A 17,706-nucleotide genomic window follows, 5' to 3' on the forward strand; every position below is an offset into this window, starting at 1 on the left:
AGCCCTCGGTCAGGCCTGATCTCTGCCTTTGCCTGCCTGCTTGCTCCATTCAACCCCTGTCCCTCATGTCAGCTAGAGTCTGGGCGACGCTTGAATTCTCCACCCTACATAATGAAGACTGCTCTCAAAGCAATTATCTACTGATAAAAATCGTTCTGTGTAATAAGCTACAGAACTATGAGGCTGCATGACAGGGATATTGAGGTCATTTTCATTATAGTTGATGTCATTGTGCAAGCTTATTTGTGGTAGTTGTTGTCGGACAAGGATTTTGTCAATTCATGGTCTGTACTTGCTATTTATTAAATTATTTTTTTCTTTGCAGGGCTGCTTATGGTGATTAAAACACGTAAAATTATTTCATAGTCAGCGATACATTTTATAAATTCTGATTTATTTTTTATTTAATTCTAATAAATTCATAAATATTCATTCATTCATTCATTCATTCATTCATTCATTCATAAATAAAGTCAACTTCAGTGAAAGTATTATTATTATTAAAATTACTTTGTTAAGGAAAATTTACTGCATATTGAAATAAGGATACATGGGGTAAATTGGCATAATGGAACTTGCCATTAAACAACTGTTAAACAAATTAATGAAACAGCAAACGTGTGTGTGTGTATATATATATATATATATATATATATATATAAATATATATATATATATATATATATATATATATATATATATATATATATATATATATTATCATCCATGGAACAGTTTGCCCCAACCTGACATATATCTTCTGTTTTCACAGAATTTGGTTCTATATTTAACTGCAAAATAATTATCAGACTACTTGATTAATATTTTTACTTACATTTTACCTTTATGTGATGACAATGAATGTGCTTTTTTAATCTAATCAAATTTTCTCCCCATTTTCATTCATTTTTTATAAGTGTAACGCAGGATGCTGATCGACCTTGCATTGAATATGTATCTGTTGTGTTTAGCCACTGTTTTTATATGCAAATGCACAATGTTGTGGAAGAGCTTCAAATATTAACAATGCTTTTTATTCAAAACAGCAGCTGTCATTTTCAACCCATTTTTGGAGTTACAAAGGTCTTGGCCCAGACCAGAAAACACAGTGCTTCACCAAAATAAAATGGACGCAATGCAGCGCACGGCCCTCTACATTCCCCTGTGTGGTCCATTAGAATGTGTGGGTCATGAGTTTTGGCCCCAGCTGTCTGATTAAATGGACAGATTGACTTCTGGCTGAGAGCTGCTTCATCCCACAATCCTCCTGCCCCCCTCCTCTCTCTCTCTCTCTCTCTCTCTCTCTCTCTCTCTCTCTCTCTCTCTCACACACACACACACACACACCATACACACCCCTGCATGTGCGCTGAAACCTTTGGCCTGGTGCTGGATTATTTTAAATGTGCTTCCAGCATGTATGAGTTCATCCGTGTTTGTTGTATGTCTGTGTGTGTGAGTGTTTCCTGCGTTATTGAGTCTGAACCTATATTAATGAAAACAATAAGCAAGAAAACAGTATTAATCTTCACCAGCCTCTGACTTGCATTGTTATTTTGAAGATATTATTTCAGCAGACCCTCTCTGCATTATTTAAAAGCAAACTGTGAGCATAGATTCTTGTTAATACTTGCAAATATGGTACAGGCACAGTAATTTGTGGCTAAATTAAATGGATTAAATGGATGTTTCCTTTAATAATCAGTCAAATTAAACCAGATATGATCTGTCAAATGACCCACAGGTGTAAAATAACAACGCAGCGCATTGGCTGTTGAATGTGTTTGGAAAATGCTGTGTATTATTGCTGTGCAAAAAGGGAAACATGTTTAAACTATTTTGACTGTCAAAACCCAGCATTGAATAGTTAACCCTGTTAAAAACAGCATTGGTCCCATTGATAAGCAGGCAAGAAATATTTTTGACTTTAAATAAATATCTTATTTTGAACTATTACATGAATCAGTAAGGCAGTAAGGAGTTTCTTTTCTGCCTTACAACTTTGTAAACATCTAAAAATGTTTGTTTCATTTAATTTTTAGCTTAGATCTTCCCTTCTAATTTTCTTTCTTTTTTTAAATACACTGTCGTTTTTAAAACCAAGGATTTCATTGCGAGTTCTTTGTGTCTTTGAAGCACTTTTTGAAGGCTTATTTGCTCTTGTATTTTCTCTCTGCTCCATCTTTTCCATTCTTGATCCTAGGTCCTCTTTCAAAGAAACAGAATGATGATTTAGCTGATAATGACGGTGCTGAGGATGAAGGTATTTTTTTTGATGCCAAACTGATATGCATGACAAGGAACCCTCCAGTTTTTTTCTTCTTCTTTGTTTTTCTTAAATTTCTTGTCCTTTTTTGAGAGTGGAGATTTTTTTTTCTTGCTCGTTTTTTGCTGGATGTGTTTTGTCGTTTTTGCTTGATGTGACCTGTCTCCCGTCATTCCAGATACACATAATTGTGAAAAATAACCCTTCATAGGTTTTTGCTTGAATATTTTTTAATATCATTTCCTTTTAATTTTATATGTTGCATCTCACCTAAACAAACCAAAAACAAGACAACAAACTAATAATCATAATATTAATTCTTAACACTTTTTGCATGGTTTTTTAACCCTTATGCCTTTAAAAAAAAAGAATTTAAAGAATTCTGAGGTAACCCCCAGTTTAAAAAATAATCTTCTGAAATTCAATTGAAAGCCCTCTACAAAAATTTCCTATGCAACATTGTATGTTCCTGGAATCCAAAATGCCACGTCTGCATTTCCATCAGACTGTGCATCAATAGTCATTACTGTCCCACCATTGAGATGACTTTTAATTGCCTGATGTTTAGTGGTTGTGCAAAAATCTATAGAGATGCACAACAAATTAACACATCGATTAAATGCCTGAGCTGTAGACCGTAAAAGGGGTACAACATCTAATGATAATAATCCCTGAGTGACTGTATGTGATAAAAGCATTTCTTTTCGTGTTCATGACGGAACAGAAGCCCAGTGAAGACTGCCTCCTGTATAATCAAATGAAATAAGAACCAATTAGAGGAGGCTAAAACCAGGAAAGAGCCTGCTCGCTTTGATCTGCACATCAAAAGATTACAGCAACACAAATATACAGTGTGAATCCCGCAGAGTCTCTTGCATGATCTCTCTTGAAAACCGACGGAGTAATCCTCTTAAACAGGCCCAACGATATACATTACTGGGAAAACCCTCATAGCCAACATCAGCCACAAACTTCAGCATCTTCAGAGGCCTTCAGGACACTCACAGCTGCCCACCAAGTGTATGTCAAAGCTACAATGGCAAAGTCTTGCCAAAACCAGGAGCTTCCTAAGACTGGATAACATGGTTTCTCAGATCTATTAAGATGTCTCCAGTGAACAGCTGTTCCTTTGATTTGTAACAATGGTATGCATGGAAAGCTACAACTTTTTATTTTCAAGGATCTGCTCTAAATCCCAATGTGGCCCATTGTGTCAGCCTCAACCTTCCTTGGTGTATGTACATCAGTGTTGGGAAGCTATTACTAAAATCCGATTCACGAATTAATATCTCTAAATATTAAGACGGAACATTTTTTAAATTAAAAAATTTTTAATGAATGAATAAACATATAAGTCACAACTTTGAACTTGAACAGATAATTTAACAGATTTACCTGAAATAGAAGTAAAACTACATATGAAATATGATAGTTGAAAACAGTCATGAAACATTTTGCTATTAACAAGACCTAAATCAGTGGATTGTTTTTGAATGCTACGATATGAAAGAAGACTTAAAAAGAATGTGTTCTGTTACCTCAGTTTGCTCCACTATAAAGCTTCACGTGCAACACAGCGTAATTAAAAGTAGTGCTAGCTTGTTTACTACAATACTTGTCGTTATCATGCTACCTTGTTTCCAGAAACCTACACTGTTTTGACTACTAGTGTTAACATGAAACGTAGCCGTGGCTTTGCTAGTTAGTAAACTGTTAGTGCCGTCACTAGTTTAAATAATTTACTCCCAAAGTACATTCCTGATGTGTACTTAAAGGGATACTCCACCCCAAAATGAAAATTTTGTCATTAATCACTTACCCCCATGTCATTCCAAACCCCGTAAAAGCTCAGTTCGTCTTCGGAACACAATTTAAGATATTTTGGATGAAAACTCCTGTGACTGTCCCATAGACTGCCAAGTAAATAACTTTTTAAGGTCCAAAAGTCCATCTGGAATACACATATCTGCAATCTGGGAACACTTTCTGTAAGCGAAGAAAACAAAAATAAGAAAACAAAATAACACATAGAAATCCTGTCATACAGAAGAGCATACACAGCATACGGTGATATGGAGAGACACAGAGGATACTGTTGACAAAGGAAATGTGAAATAAAGTTGTTATTTTTGTTTTCTTCGCTTACAAAAAGTGTTCCTATCGTTTCATATAACCCAGATTGCACGTCTGATGGCAGATGGAGTATTCTGATGACGACTTTCATACCTTTTATGGACCTTGACACTGTTATTTACTTGGCAGTCTATGGGACAGTCACAGTTCATCCAAAATACCTTAAATTGTGTTCCGAAGACGAACTGAGCTTTTACAGTTTGGAACGAGATAGGGTTAAGTGATTAATGACAAAATTTTCATTTTGGGGTGGAGTATCCCTTTAAATAATTCAAACATATACTGAAAGAAATGTAAACGCAGTGTGTCAAAATACTCCAAGGTCAATGTAAACTGACAAAGTGTGCTTGACATAAGCTCTTAGCTTTTTGAAAATCCGAATCAGACAGTAGGTAAAACAGGACATACCTAGAAACAGCTTGACCTAAATTAGCACAGTTTTCATCAAGTTTTGCTGGAAAGTGCCTCAGTAACACTTTTTAATCCAATGCATGAGTGAATTAATGTAGCCAAATGAGCTAAACATTTAAGTAAACACGTTTATTCAAATTCCTGAGGCCTATCTACGCATGCTTTTTTGCTAAGTGGAAAAGGGCCGCCGTTTGGTTCTTAGACAGCTGCAGCTGATAGGGCTGAGAGGAGACACAGAGCGCACATTAATTATGTAGACATAACGCTACCTTATTACTGCACACTGCTTATACCAGCTGCCGTGGCATCGGCGACAGTTCTCGCCAACCAGCTCCTCTGATTTTATTTCATAGATCCAGTAATTGGCTTGATCACATCAGTGGCCCACTCACAGATATTAATATCTATTCTAATTAGTTTACATTTTTGTTTTTGATATAAAAGCTGCATACGGGCCATACACCGGGATCATCAATCATACATAACAACTCCAAATGCCAAGGGATTCTCCAGATATGACTATTTGCTGGAGATTTACTAAAGCAAACTATCACCAAAATCAATAGCCACTTTTGACACGTTCATTAATCTGGCGCTTTAGTATGAAGGGTACAACGTTTATTGACTTTTTCATGTAATCTGTGGCAAAAGGCCCAAGAGACAATGTAAGTATGTGGTCGAAAATCTGAAGAATTGGGTTATACAAAAGTAAAAATCTCCAAAGCTGTATGACTTTCCTTTTTCTGAAGAACACATAAAATTATCATATGAAGAATGTTTTAGCTGTTTTTGTCCTTTCAGTGGAAGTCAGTGGGGTTCAAAACAACACTGGACCCCACTGACTTTCAATGTATGGACAAAAAAATATATGTTTTCAAAAATATCTTACTTAACCCTTTGAATGAGCATGGTGCACTTATATGTCTCTACAGACCTTACCATTTTCAAAACACAGCTTAGCATTTTAAGTCAACATTGTCACATTTGATCAGTGAAAGAAATTCTCCAGTCATGTCTTCATTCAGGAGGGACGTTATGGAGAAAGGCCACGGTACACTGGACTTCTCATTGCCATTTGACATTGACATTTATAAAAGACTTAGAAGACTACAAACAGACTGGTTTGTGCATGCACACGTGAACTCTGGCCTGCTGATGAAAAGTATTTCTGTCAGTCTGAATGAAAATGACAGTGATCAGTGGAGTATTCATGTCTCTGAGGAATCACTTCCTGTCATTTCCTCCTTCTGGACACTGATAGACTCACTGGGCTAGTTTACATTCTTCTGGGGCTCATGGGTCATTCAGTTCATTCATCAAAATGACTGTAAGATATTAAAATCTAATTAATGCTTAATTTAAAAAAGCCACTGGATTTTATATGAATCTTAAGATCTTTTTTGAATGATCAAAGCTTAATGAAGCACTTTTACGTACACAAAGCCCCAACACTGCCGGGAAAAGAAAAGATGGGAAGGGAAGTGGTGAGACGAGAAAAGAGAAGAGATGAAGAAGATGTGGTCTGATAAAGAGCAAACCATTGAGTCTTGTATTTTGCAAGAGGAAAACCAAAGGGATGGAATGTTCGAGGAAATCTCACACTTAGTATTTTGCAAGAGAAGAAAAGACCAAAAGAGATTGAATTGAGACCAAAAGAGAGAAGTTGAGACATTGCATGTCTGACAAAGAGGAGAAGAGATGGGAAGAGGAGGTGAGACAAGAAAAGAGGAGATGAGAAAAGAGATTTGGTCATCTGAATCAGAAGAACACTGTGCAGATCTCACTTTGAGCATTTGGGAAGAAGAGATGAGACAGGGCAGGAAGGGACGAAGCAAGATGAGGCGTTACGTTGCCTGATGAAGAATATAATTTTTTTTCAAATCCCACTTTGAGCCTTTTTCAAGAGGCTGAAAAGATGAGCGGGACAGAAATGGATGAGGCAAGAATCTCACTTCAAACATCTAAAAAGAGAAGAACAAAAGCGATGAGACAGGACGAAATGAGAGGACACAAAAAGGGACAAGGCGAAAATTTACACTGATGAGGAAGAACTGCTGTATTGTGCAAATCTCACTTTAAGCATTCTGGAAGAGAAGAACTGAAGAGTTAGGACAGGACGGGGCAAGGTGAGACAAAATGAGACTAGAAGAGACAACATAAGACAAGAGGAGACATTACGTTGCCTGACAGAGACAATCCCATTGTGTGTTTTGCATTGAGCAATTTGAAAGAGGAAATGAAACAGAACGGGAAGGAACCTCGAAAAGGAGTTAACTGAGATGAGAACAGAAAACAAATGAGAAATTATGTTGACTGATTAAAAAAAATAAACTATTGTGTGCACATTTGGAAAGAGGTGGTCTTGTTGAGAAAATTGTTTTAGAGGATGATTGCTTTTTTCATTTGTTTTTTCGCTTGTTATGAGACCTCCCAGAAGCAGGTCCCTGCACACCCAATAAAATAACCAAGATTTATGTGAAGGCTTTGCAGCCATGATGAAATGGAACTCTCCCTCAAGCAAGACGGAAGTTCTGCATCTGCATTGCATTTGTGTTTTGAAAATACCTCCCTCTCGAACAGAGACCATTTTCCTAAAGTGGATTACTTTGCCTAAGCAATGTATGGAAATTTAAAAAAGTGTGCCATTTTCATTGCTAAAAGAAAAATGGGATCTGACAAGATGAGGTGAAGACTTCAAGTGCCCTTACTTTAAGTTTGCCCATCTTGTTTCTTAGTCGTGTTTCAAAACCTTAGTTAATTCAAAGCGTTACTTCAGAAATTAAAATGCCCATTTTAATTCCAACTTTTTATTACTGACAGGCCCCTTAAGAAAAAAGGACATAATCATAAAAAGTAAAAAAAAAAAGTAACAGGAATTTTTTTTTCCGATCACCAGGAACATGACATTCATATTGCCTAGGAAATTAATGAGCTCATTTCCAAAACTGATCTTGTCTCAAAAATAAAGCCAATGTGGCCAATTTGAGTAAAATGGGAGCCCTCAGATCTAAATGCATTTCCAGCTGTCTACAGTGATTTGTCATTTAATCGTTTCTATCCTCCTTTTTCCAGACATTCGTGAAAGCGGGAGCCCCAAACCGGTGATGGTTTTCATTCACGGAGGATCATATATGGAAGGAACAGCAAATATGTTTGACGGAAGCATCTTGGCCAGTTACGGCAACGTCATCGTCATAACCGTAAACTATCGGCTTGGTGTGCTTGGTAAGCAATTGAATTTTTGCTAAACTTTACCCATCATGCATCAGGGTTCCCGGTCAGTGCCCTATGCGATAAATTCTGAATGGCTTGTTTTACCTTTGTTTCTCTCCACTGAGGTGCAATTTTCCTCCAGTGAAAGATGATTTAGTTGCCTGTGAATAGCCTCAAGCTCATAAGCATAAAACGGGTGAAGTGGCAATGTTTTCCACAGCGGCGCGCAAGCATGAAAACTTATTATAGAAAAGTTTGCTGTAGTTGTATATGATTTAAGGCGATAGTAAATACCAGAACTATCAAGGCTTTATGGCCTTCCAGTTTCAATCACAAAACAACAACCTCTAGCCTGTGTGTGTCTCTCTGACTCTTTCCTCATCGCTATCTCTCTACCTCTGTCAGTTATCATTTTTCAGTGCAAACGATGCATGGATATAGACTAAACTGGGTGTTTTAACTTGATTGAGATTGCCTCATCAAATGGTGTTGGATTAATAAGATTTGGTTATTTTCTCTAAGATGAGATGTTTGCCAGATTCCAGTTGTCTAGATATGAAGCATCTTTTACCAGAGGAAAGTAAAGTGTTATTTTAGTTATGTACAAATGCAGTTAGCACAGAAATAGTCGTTTTGATGTATAATAAATAGTCAAGTATCTATTGCAATTGCTGCTTTTCTCAGATTGTGTCATCATTATTTGATTGCGAGGTTCTTATGCATATGTATCATGTTCATGATAAATCAGTCAGTGTTTTACACAACTTCAGTGACAGACAGTTATTATTTCTGATTAAACTGATGGAAACTTTTATTACACTTTGCTACAACAGCTTATGGAGAAATGCATAACTTGAGTGAATGTACAGTAGCTAAAATAAGGGATCTGACAAAGTATTTCTTATATTTCCTTTTCTGTATTTTTTAACCCAATCTTCTAAATGTCTGGTCTTCATACAATTGCAGAGAACCCTAAGCTAGAAATGCGACACTGATCACTCAACCCAACTATGCTGTCAACGGTCATTTTCAATTTTAAGTCTGATCAATTTCATAGCATCTTAAATACCAGCATAGTGTTTAAGTTGGTTATTGGCTGATTATTGGGGAAATTGTCACTGTGATTTGTCTTGCAGGGTCAATTTAATCTTCAGTAGTAATAGCATGAAAGAGTTACGCAATGAATGTCTGTCATAGAGATGACTTGTCAATTAAATAAGAGTTATAGGTCACTATAGCTCATGTACTGTCCAATTTGTGGGGTGTTTGTTCAAATGGGCTTGTTAAAGAAACATAAGCAGGTGCTTCTAGTCTTACAAAGGGTTTTTATTGTCAGTTTAATGTTGTTCTCCAAATCTGTACAGTAAAAGTAACCGTTTTGAACAGTAATAGGATGCTGGAAGATGCTAATATACTGGTTGCATGAGGCATCTGTTAGTGTGTGTCGTTAGCCTGCACTTCATAAAAATTCAAGAATGAATGCATGAATTCTGAAATTAGCCTCAGTTATTTGCACCAGAATCATCACAGTATATCTCTCCGTTGGTAAATGAGGCCCAATGTGATCTTTCTCCCACTAATGATTCAGCTTCCAGTCATCTTCTCTCAGTTGCCCTTAGCTTTTTATAACAAATCCACTGCTAATGATTAGGTTTTTTTTTTTTTTTTCTAGCTAAGGCACACAGATCCATTAGGGGGTTTAAGCATGTGCCCACATGCCTCAACCCTTAATTTATTGTTGCAATGTTTTTCTCAGGCTTGTCTGGGGTTCGCCTAAGCTGCGGAGCAGCCTCTGGGAAAGGTGCTGTAATGGTGAGAGGGCCTAATGGATTATAGCACTGCACACAGTCTGAGTGTCATTATCAGAACTGTTGTAGATTTATGGAGCGAGTCGCTCTCGTCATGCTCCCCTGAATAAAACTGCTCTCCGACAGCTAATCAGCTGGCATAAGGGCCTGTTTTACCGAGTGCCACCATCATATCCCAATTCTCTTTAGCAAATATCCTTTAAATCCAGCCAATAGCACAAAGTGTTAAACCTAAAATAGCACCACACCCATGCGTAATAGATAACTAGAGTTAAGGTGTGGTTACGTTAGCGACGTTTTGACGAGAAACAAAAAGGTCCATTGTCCATTTATCAGTTGTTTGGCAATCTATGCTCCCAGCTCACAAACTTAGGGTGATCATATGTCCCAAATGTCCTGGTTTTGGCTTTGTTTTTATTGCTTTGGAAAACATTGTGGCATGTGAGAAGGTTGGATCTACAGAGAACGGTCAAAGCAATGCAAATGCACATAAACATAATGTAGGAGGACTGTAGAGAGCATGTCTATAGGAAAACCAAGCCAAAACCGGGACATTTTAGGCAATTTAGAAATTCACCTGTAAAATTTCACAGAGCAAATGTAAAATGTGACTTTTCAAACCAAGCAGGTTTATGTTGGTGAAAACAGTTAATAAAATTTCACAGAGCAAATGTAAAATGTGACTTTTAAAAAATCAAACAACAAAAAAAAAATCTTCACCTGTAAAATTTCACAGAGCAAATGTAAAATGTGACTTTTAATAAATTTAGCTAGCAAAAATAAATAAATAAAAATGATCTAGCAAATAAAAGAATGGTTTTCCACAACATTGCTAAAATCCTAAACTGGTTTAAGATGGTTTTGGTGAATTTAAAGGGGTCCTATTATGCTCTTTTACAAAGCCTTGATTTTGCTTTGGGAGTGTACTAGAACAGGCTCTCATACTAAGTTGTTCGAAAAACACATTATTTTTTCACATATTTCACTTTATAACAACACCAGTCTGGCATGAATGGCTCGAATAGTTCCTGTATCAAATGAAGGCCCACCTTCTGAAAGACGAAATGTGCTGTGATTGGTTAGCTGGGCCAGTGTGTGTTGTGCTTGGCAGCACTCGGCGCCTGGTTGGGAAATGTCATGCCCTTTACCACAGTTGCCTGCGAGCTTCAGTGGAAATATTGCGTCAAAATCAAATCCATTTGAGCGCGATTTAACCCCGGATGATTGTAACCACTCTAAGTTTGTCTGCCTTGGGAAAGCTAGCGTGTCTCCGACATAGTGATAACACTTGTTGCCTTCTCTAGTGCAGCTCAACCAGGTCTCGTCCCATTTGTTGATCTTTATATCACAAATCATGGAAAATATTTGTTGTAGTCCAAACGAGTCATTCGTTGTAGGTTTTGAAAAGTGATTTCTGTTAAACAAAATATCTCCTTTTGAATTGGACTTTGAGCTTTGTAACTTTGCAGATCTTTTTTATGCTCAAACAGCAACAAAAAAAGGGAAAAAGTGAAAATGCATAATAGGACCCCTTTAATATAGTCCTGTCCTGGCCAGGCTGGTGTTAAACTGGTTTCTAGCTGGTTTTATTGAGCAGCTAGCTGGTTTCCCAGTGCCCAAAACACCTCTATAACCTGCTAAGGCCTGATGATTCAAGAAAACTAGCTTAGGCTAAATACCCTGAACATTTTTATTAGAAAAAACATGAAGACAAAGCATATTAATGTCACATTGTGTCTACTGCTTTTTAAAATCCATTCCATTTCCTTTTTTAAAGAGCATCACTTTCTGCTTGCGAATGACGCACTGAGATACAGTAGAACTGTTAACCAGATCTAAATGGGTTGTGATTTGAGTCATCAGCACTTGTTAGTCAGTGTGAGTGGTTGGCTAGATGCTGCACTGGTGTAAAACCAAAGGTGTGTGTTCGCATGCCAGTTAGTTCAGTTGTTTACTTCTTTGTCAAGACTTCACTGCATTGCTCACCCTGTAATAATTGGTTTGCTGTTTTGCTTTAATCATTCCATGTGGCCCCGTGTTGAGGATTATTATTTTTCATGCTTATTAATTTTCTTCTCCCTTGAAACAAATACCCCTTATGTTTCAGTTTCATTAGTCTTTTGCTTTCTCCAACCTCCACCTCTCTCGCTTTCTCTCAGCGTTTTTGCCTTCAGCGCTACATCCTTTATCACCTTCTCTCTCTCTTGTTCCCCTCAGTCATATGCTTGCTTAAGCGTGAGTGCGCCATAGGGTCTTTAAAGAAGCATGTATAATGTCTGACCCTATTCAGGAAGCAGTGTGTCTGGGGAGATGCTTTATTGGAGGGTGTTTATTAATCTTAACAAGCATTTAACAACTGTGCGTGATCATCCCTCGTCCATTACTTTACCTCTCAAATGCTAGCTAGTACTAGCTGTTTGGGTCTTGTGTTGAGTCTGCTGGTCAGTTTACTCATACTTTTGACCTAGGAAACCACAGCCACCTGGAATCCCTTGAAAGGCATAAAACAAGTATGTGTGTGTCTATTAGTGATTGTGGACATCTTATAATAATAATAATAATAATAATAATAATAATAATAATAATTATTATTATTAATAATAATAATAATAATAATAATAATAATAATAATAATAATAATAAATATAAAATGATAAAAATTAAATTAAATTAATGAAATGAAATATAAATTAAAATAAAATTTATTTAAATATATATTTCAATATTAATTAAGTAACATTGAATGTGAAATGTTAAACATGCAAAATGCTACCCTGTTTCCTGTTTATTTCAATTTTATTTTTGGCATTTCAAGTATTATTACACACACACACACACACACACACACACATACACACACACACACTTAACAATTTAATCATTTAGCAGACGCTTTTATCAAACAGTTATTTTAATACTTCACAAAATTACTGTTTTTAATGCATTTTATATCTGCTGCTTGGTGAGCGAGATACTTTTAAATTGTGTGTGTATAAATAAATGTTTGGATTTTTTCCTTTATGTAAAGCTTAGACTTAAACAGTAGGCAGCATGATGTGTGTTTTCTGTAACATTCTACTGCAACATCTGGTCTTGACCTAGCTTTCATGCTACCCACCAGATTTAATAGAACTACCCTGTTGATTTAGTAGTGTACGTATGTGTATGTGCATGTGCCTTAGTAATGGGCCTCATTGGTGATGACTGGTGGATGCATTGGTAGAGGGCAAAAAGGCAAGCGGCAGAGGACATCTGCCATCAGAGAGGCTTTACCATGTGAGCACCGCTAACCGAAGGGATTAGTTCAGCCTGCAAGAGTGCAGCAGATGTCCATCTGGGCCCACTCACTCATGGCTCCTCCTCTTCTCCAAAGTCTCTCTCACTTCCTTTTGCTTTCTCGGTTACTGGTTTTAGCCTGGTTCCACTGACATGTGGATTGCCCCAGGCTAGACTCAATGTAGATATTAATAAGTAGTCAAATTTGGTGTGCTGTTAAATCCACAGTGGAAGTTTGACATCATGATTTCATGCATTCCTGGACTTAAAGCAGGAGTTAATGAGATTGCAATGACACTTTTCTCTCTGTGGAGTATCATAATCCCTAGGGATCTTGGGAAGAGAAAAGGCTGTATTCACACTAGAACTTTTTGTGCTGATGAGAGTCTTTTTGACGGCAGATTTCTGTTTGTTTTTGAACATAGATGAGCACCAGAAAATCACACGTTTTACTAGGGATGTCAGAATCATAGATTCTTTCAATGGTTGTGTGCCATTCAGAGTTTAGTTTAAATTCCGAATTTGAATTATTTGAATTATTCCAATTCCTGAATTTAAATTGAGGTAGCAAACAGAATAAAAATAAATAAATAATTATATTTGAATGCAAGGAAGTTTAATTGAACTAAATTAAAATTAATAATCGCAAATTTTAAGACCGAATTTAAATGTTAACTTTATAAAGCTATGTTTAAAAGTTTGGAAAATAATTTTTAAAAGCCTTAAAGTTTGAAGGTTCAAAGTTAATAATTTTTTATTTTTTTATTTTTTTTTGGACCAGAGTAAATTTAATTTACCACTTAATTTTGCAGAATGCATTACCTGTGTTGAATACCTGTCATTTGAATTCAGCTTTCTTTGGGATTATATATATATATATATATATATATATATATATATATATATATATATAATATATATTATATAAATGTAAGACTTGCTGCTCTAAATTTATTTTTATATACTAAGAATCATTTCTTATTATCATTCAGTGTCATAATCCTTCAAAATTTATTATAAAATCCAAAATTCATACTTAATAATCAATAATCATTTCTTATTATCAATGTTGAAAACAGTTGTGCTGCCTAATATTTTTGTGATACATTTTTTTTTTTCAGAATTCTGTAATGAATATAAAGTAACAGAAATCTTTTGTAAGTTTGTACTTTTCTTTACTGTCACTTTTGATCAATTTAATGTATCCTTGCGGAATACATAATAGTATTTTATAATGGCGGGGGGTCTCCCTTACCGCAAACTTTTCAATGGTAGTGAATGGAATTGTAAAATGGAGCAGGCAGGAACTGACCACTGGATTAAACTATCGAACCGCCAACCTTAGAGTAGTTTGGGGAAGGAAGTGATCTAATTTTTGAGGATGAAATAACTGCCTGTACCCTTGAGGTTTTATTTACTGTATCAGGGAGAGAAATTGAACTCAAACCCAGTTGCATGTGAAGCTCAAGTAATTCACAGCCCAGAGCATGTAGGAGTCCTCTCCCGCGTCTGGGACTCGTTGTCAGGATGACCACCCTCATTTCCAGCCACACTGCAGGGTCTGTTAAGCAAGAGGGTACCAGCAGATGGATGTGTCCATGTGCCTCCATCCATCTCTGCCATGGAGCCAGAGATTAGCCGGGTCCGCTCGTGGGCTTTTCAGCTGGGACCAACTGCCACTGCGGATGATCAAGGTGCTCCCCGGGATTCACACGGTGCTGTAGCTTCTGCCTGGGGAAAACAGATGGACATGTTTAACACCTCAGAGATGAACTATGCTGCAGGACCAAAGCCAGGGAACCCTCTGAGCCAGGATGGATTGCGTGTAAACCTCTGAGGGTGGAACAAATCTTTGGTATGGTGCTTGGAGTTTTACCCACCATGCATTACATTCAATTACAATTCCCATGGAGATTCCATAGATATGCTTTCCCCTTCTACAGTACCTAACTGTTTTGGCACATTTATGTTAAAAGGATAGTTCAACCAAAGGAATAATTCACCTTCTTTCTTCTGCAGAACACAAAAGTTTATATTTTTTAAGAAATGGACAGAGGAAGTCAATAGGCTCCAATGTCTAATTGTTTTGGTCCCTATTGACTTTCATTGAAAAAAAAAAAAACTGTTGAATAGTTCAACCAACAGAATAGTTGGCCTTCTTTCGTCTCTGGAACATTTTTGAGAAACGGACAGTGGAAGTCAGGGGGCTCCAGTGTCCAGTTGTTTTAGACCCTGTTGACTTTCATTGGATACAAAACATCTTCTTTTGGGTTTGGAATGACATAAGAATGAGTAAATGATGGCTGAATGTTCACTTTTGGGTGAACTACTCCTCTACAGCATTGGTATACTTTTGGGTGTTGCCGTAAGTCCTGCTGTCTTGCAGCCAATATTTCTTGCCGATGTGGCCCTGCATATTGATTTAGCAGTCTTTTAACACATCTTAGAGGTCAGAACAGAGGACGCTTTTGGAAAAGAACTTTTTTTCCCCTGATTTTCTGTCAGCATTTTCAGACGCACTTTTATCAGTAAGGGCAAGACAGGACAAGGCACATTTGTGGGGAGCAGTCGGGGTTGTGGCTATCTTTGGGTTTTGATATTCTGTGTCCTATGTACTCTGGAAGTAAGAGATAAGTGAAATGAGCTTTTTATATTGACGAAGGTCTGTGCGTAGATCTAGGGCCCGAGTGTACGGCTGCTGGTATTTCTCAAGTCCAGATTTTAAACGGGACTCTGAATGATCCCTCTGCGATTTTGAAATACCTTGAGTTTTGATGGTCTTTCCATCTTGTCTGTTTATGGAGCTTGCGTGGACTGGAACATGCTCGATTATCAGGATTAAGATCACCACATACTACAGAACCTTGAAGTAATTCATCTTGGTCCTTGTAACTTGCCTCAATCTGAGATTCATTTATGATTTTGTTGCTGAGGAGATCCACATCTGTAAATTACCCACAAATGCAGTTAATCAGCGGTTAGCCTATAGCCCGAACAGATAAAGATTTATATCTCTAGTCACCAGCCCCAAGCTTCTTGGCTCTTGTAATTCCATTTATTCTGTTTGGCCTCAACAAAATCTTATTTACTCCACTGGTTTCTGAGTTACCTGCTTTTTGTGTGTTTGAAGGCTCCAATTCTGAAGTCTTATGAAGTTGTATGTGGTACCCGCTGGTGTTCATAACACCCCCACCACCTCCATGGTGCTCCAGGCTCCCTCACGGCGTTGTGAGCCAATTATATTATGGTTAGTTTATCTAGAACAATTTTTCTTCACATAGAAGCTGCATCAAAGCAAGAAACAGAGCTACATTCTGATTTTAGATTTAATTGCTTTAAAATGTCATGCAGTGTAACCATCAAGTAAGTGTACAGTGTACATGCTAGTATAAACATCCTAATCATTATTTTCAAAATGTTTTAAAATATTTATTTTAATATTTCTTTCATACAAATATTTGGGGAGTTGTATTACATTACGTTATACAGCCTGAAAAAAAAGCTGGTTTAAAAATCTATCTATCTATCTATCTATCTATCTATCTATCTATCTATCTATCTATCTATCTATCTATCTGTCTATCTGTCTATCTGTCTGTCTGTCTGTCTGTCTGTCTGTCTATCTATAATGAATAATTTACAGGGATTTATTATTATTACAAACCTCTTAAGACCCAAGAAAAAAAGTTTTAGGCAAAAATTATTATTTTTTTCCATGTTCCATAAAAATATAAAAAATGACATTTCATTCATAATTTATATAATACACCTGTAACACAACATCTTTACTCAATTTCTTAAAAAAAAAGACATGAATGAACATGCATAGGCAAAAACAATTGATTTTTAAAATCACCAATGCATTTTTAGTTTTCAAGATTTTTTTTTTTACCAAACTTTTAAAAAAAACCAAACTTTGTATAAAGATGAATCTCAACTATGTCATAACAGAATGATTTCATATACCATTTTTCTTTATGCAAAATGTGTGTAAAATGGCCATCAACCGGTTTTCTCATTATATACAATGTATCTATAAACTAAATCTAATTTGCATATTAATGTGTTTTTGGGGCAACATGAAAAAAGATGTGTAATAATGGGAGTAATAATTGACAAGATTTTCATAATAATATATAATATTTCATAGAATATTGAAATTTCTTTCGCTATTCATTTGTTATGTCTCCCAAAATGCGTAATAAACATGCTTTTAGTCCCGGTGTCCTCATATGAGGACATGTATGAAATCAACATCCTGTTTCGTAACAGAAAGCCATATTTTGATTTGAAACCACATAACATTTTCCTGAGATCTTGATTTATGACACAACATTTAAAAATTAGACAGATTTAAATGATAATTACAAAATATTATCATATTTCCGTAAGAGTATCACTAAATTAATTTCAGACATTTTTGAAGACCAAGGAGAGAGAGTGGTCATGTTGAAACATCCAATCATTGGTATCTCTGAAAAGCCCTGCACGTGCTCTGTACAGGAAATCCAGACTTAAAACTGCATGTACAGTCTCAGAGAAATTCACAAAAATATAATGTCCTTATATGAGGCCACAGGGTCTTAAGAGGTTATTTTT

General features: G+C 36.4%; 1 protein-coding gene across 5 annotated transcripts in view; it reads left to right on the forward strand.

Annotated features, from left to right (window-relative positions):
• The window catches only part of LOC122146588 (neuroligin-1-like), a 233,748-nt gene that overhangs the window by 109,700 nt on the left and 106,342 nt on the right, over nucleotides 1-17,706 (forward strand). For 4 of the 5 annotated variants that reach the window (XM_042766169.1, XM_042766167.1, XM_042766170.1 and 1 more), the window contains 2 exons: nucleotides 2,204-2,263; nucleotides 7,883-8,035. In XM_042766169.1, coding sequence (XP_042622103.1) covers nucleotides 2,204-2,263; nucleotides 7,883-8,035 — 213 coding nt within the window. The remainder of the gene's footprint in view (nucleotides 1-2,203; nucleotides 2,264-7,882; nucleotides 8,036-17,706) is intronic. The other variant, XM_042766171.1, reaches the window with a different exon arrangement.

Source organism: Cyprinus carpio, chromosome A11 (assembly GCF_018340385.1).
Source record: "Cyprinus carpio isolate SPL01 chromosome A11, ASM1834038v1, whole genome shotgun sequence".
In the NCBI taxonomy this organism is placed as follows: Eukaryota; Metazoa; Chordata; class Actinopteri; order Cypriniformes; family Cyprinidae; genus Cyprinus; species Cyprinus carpio.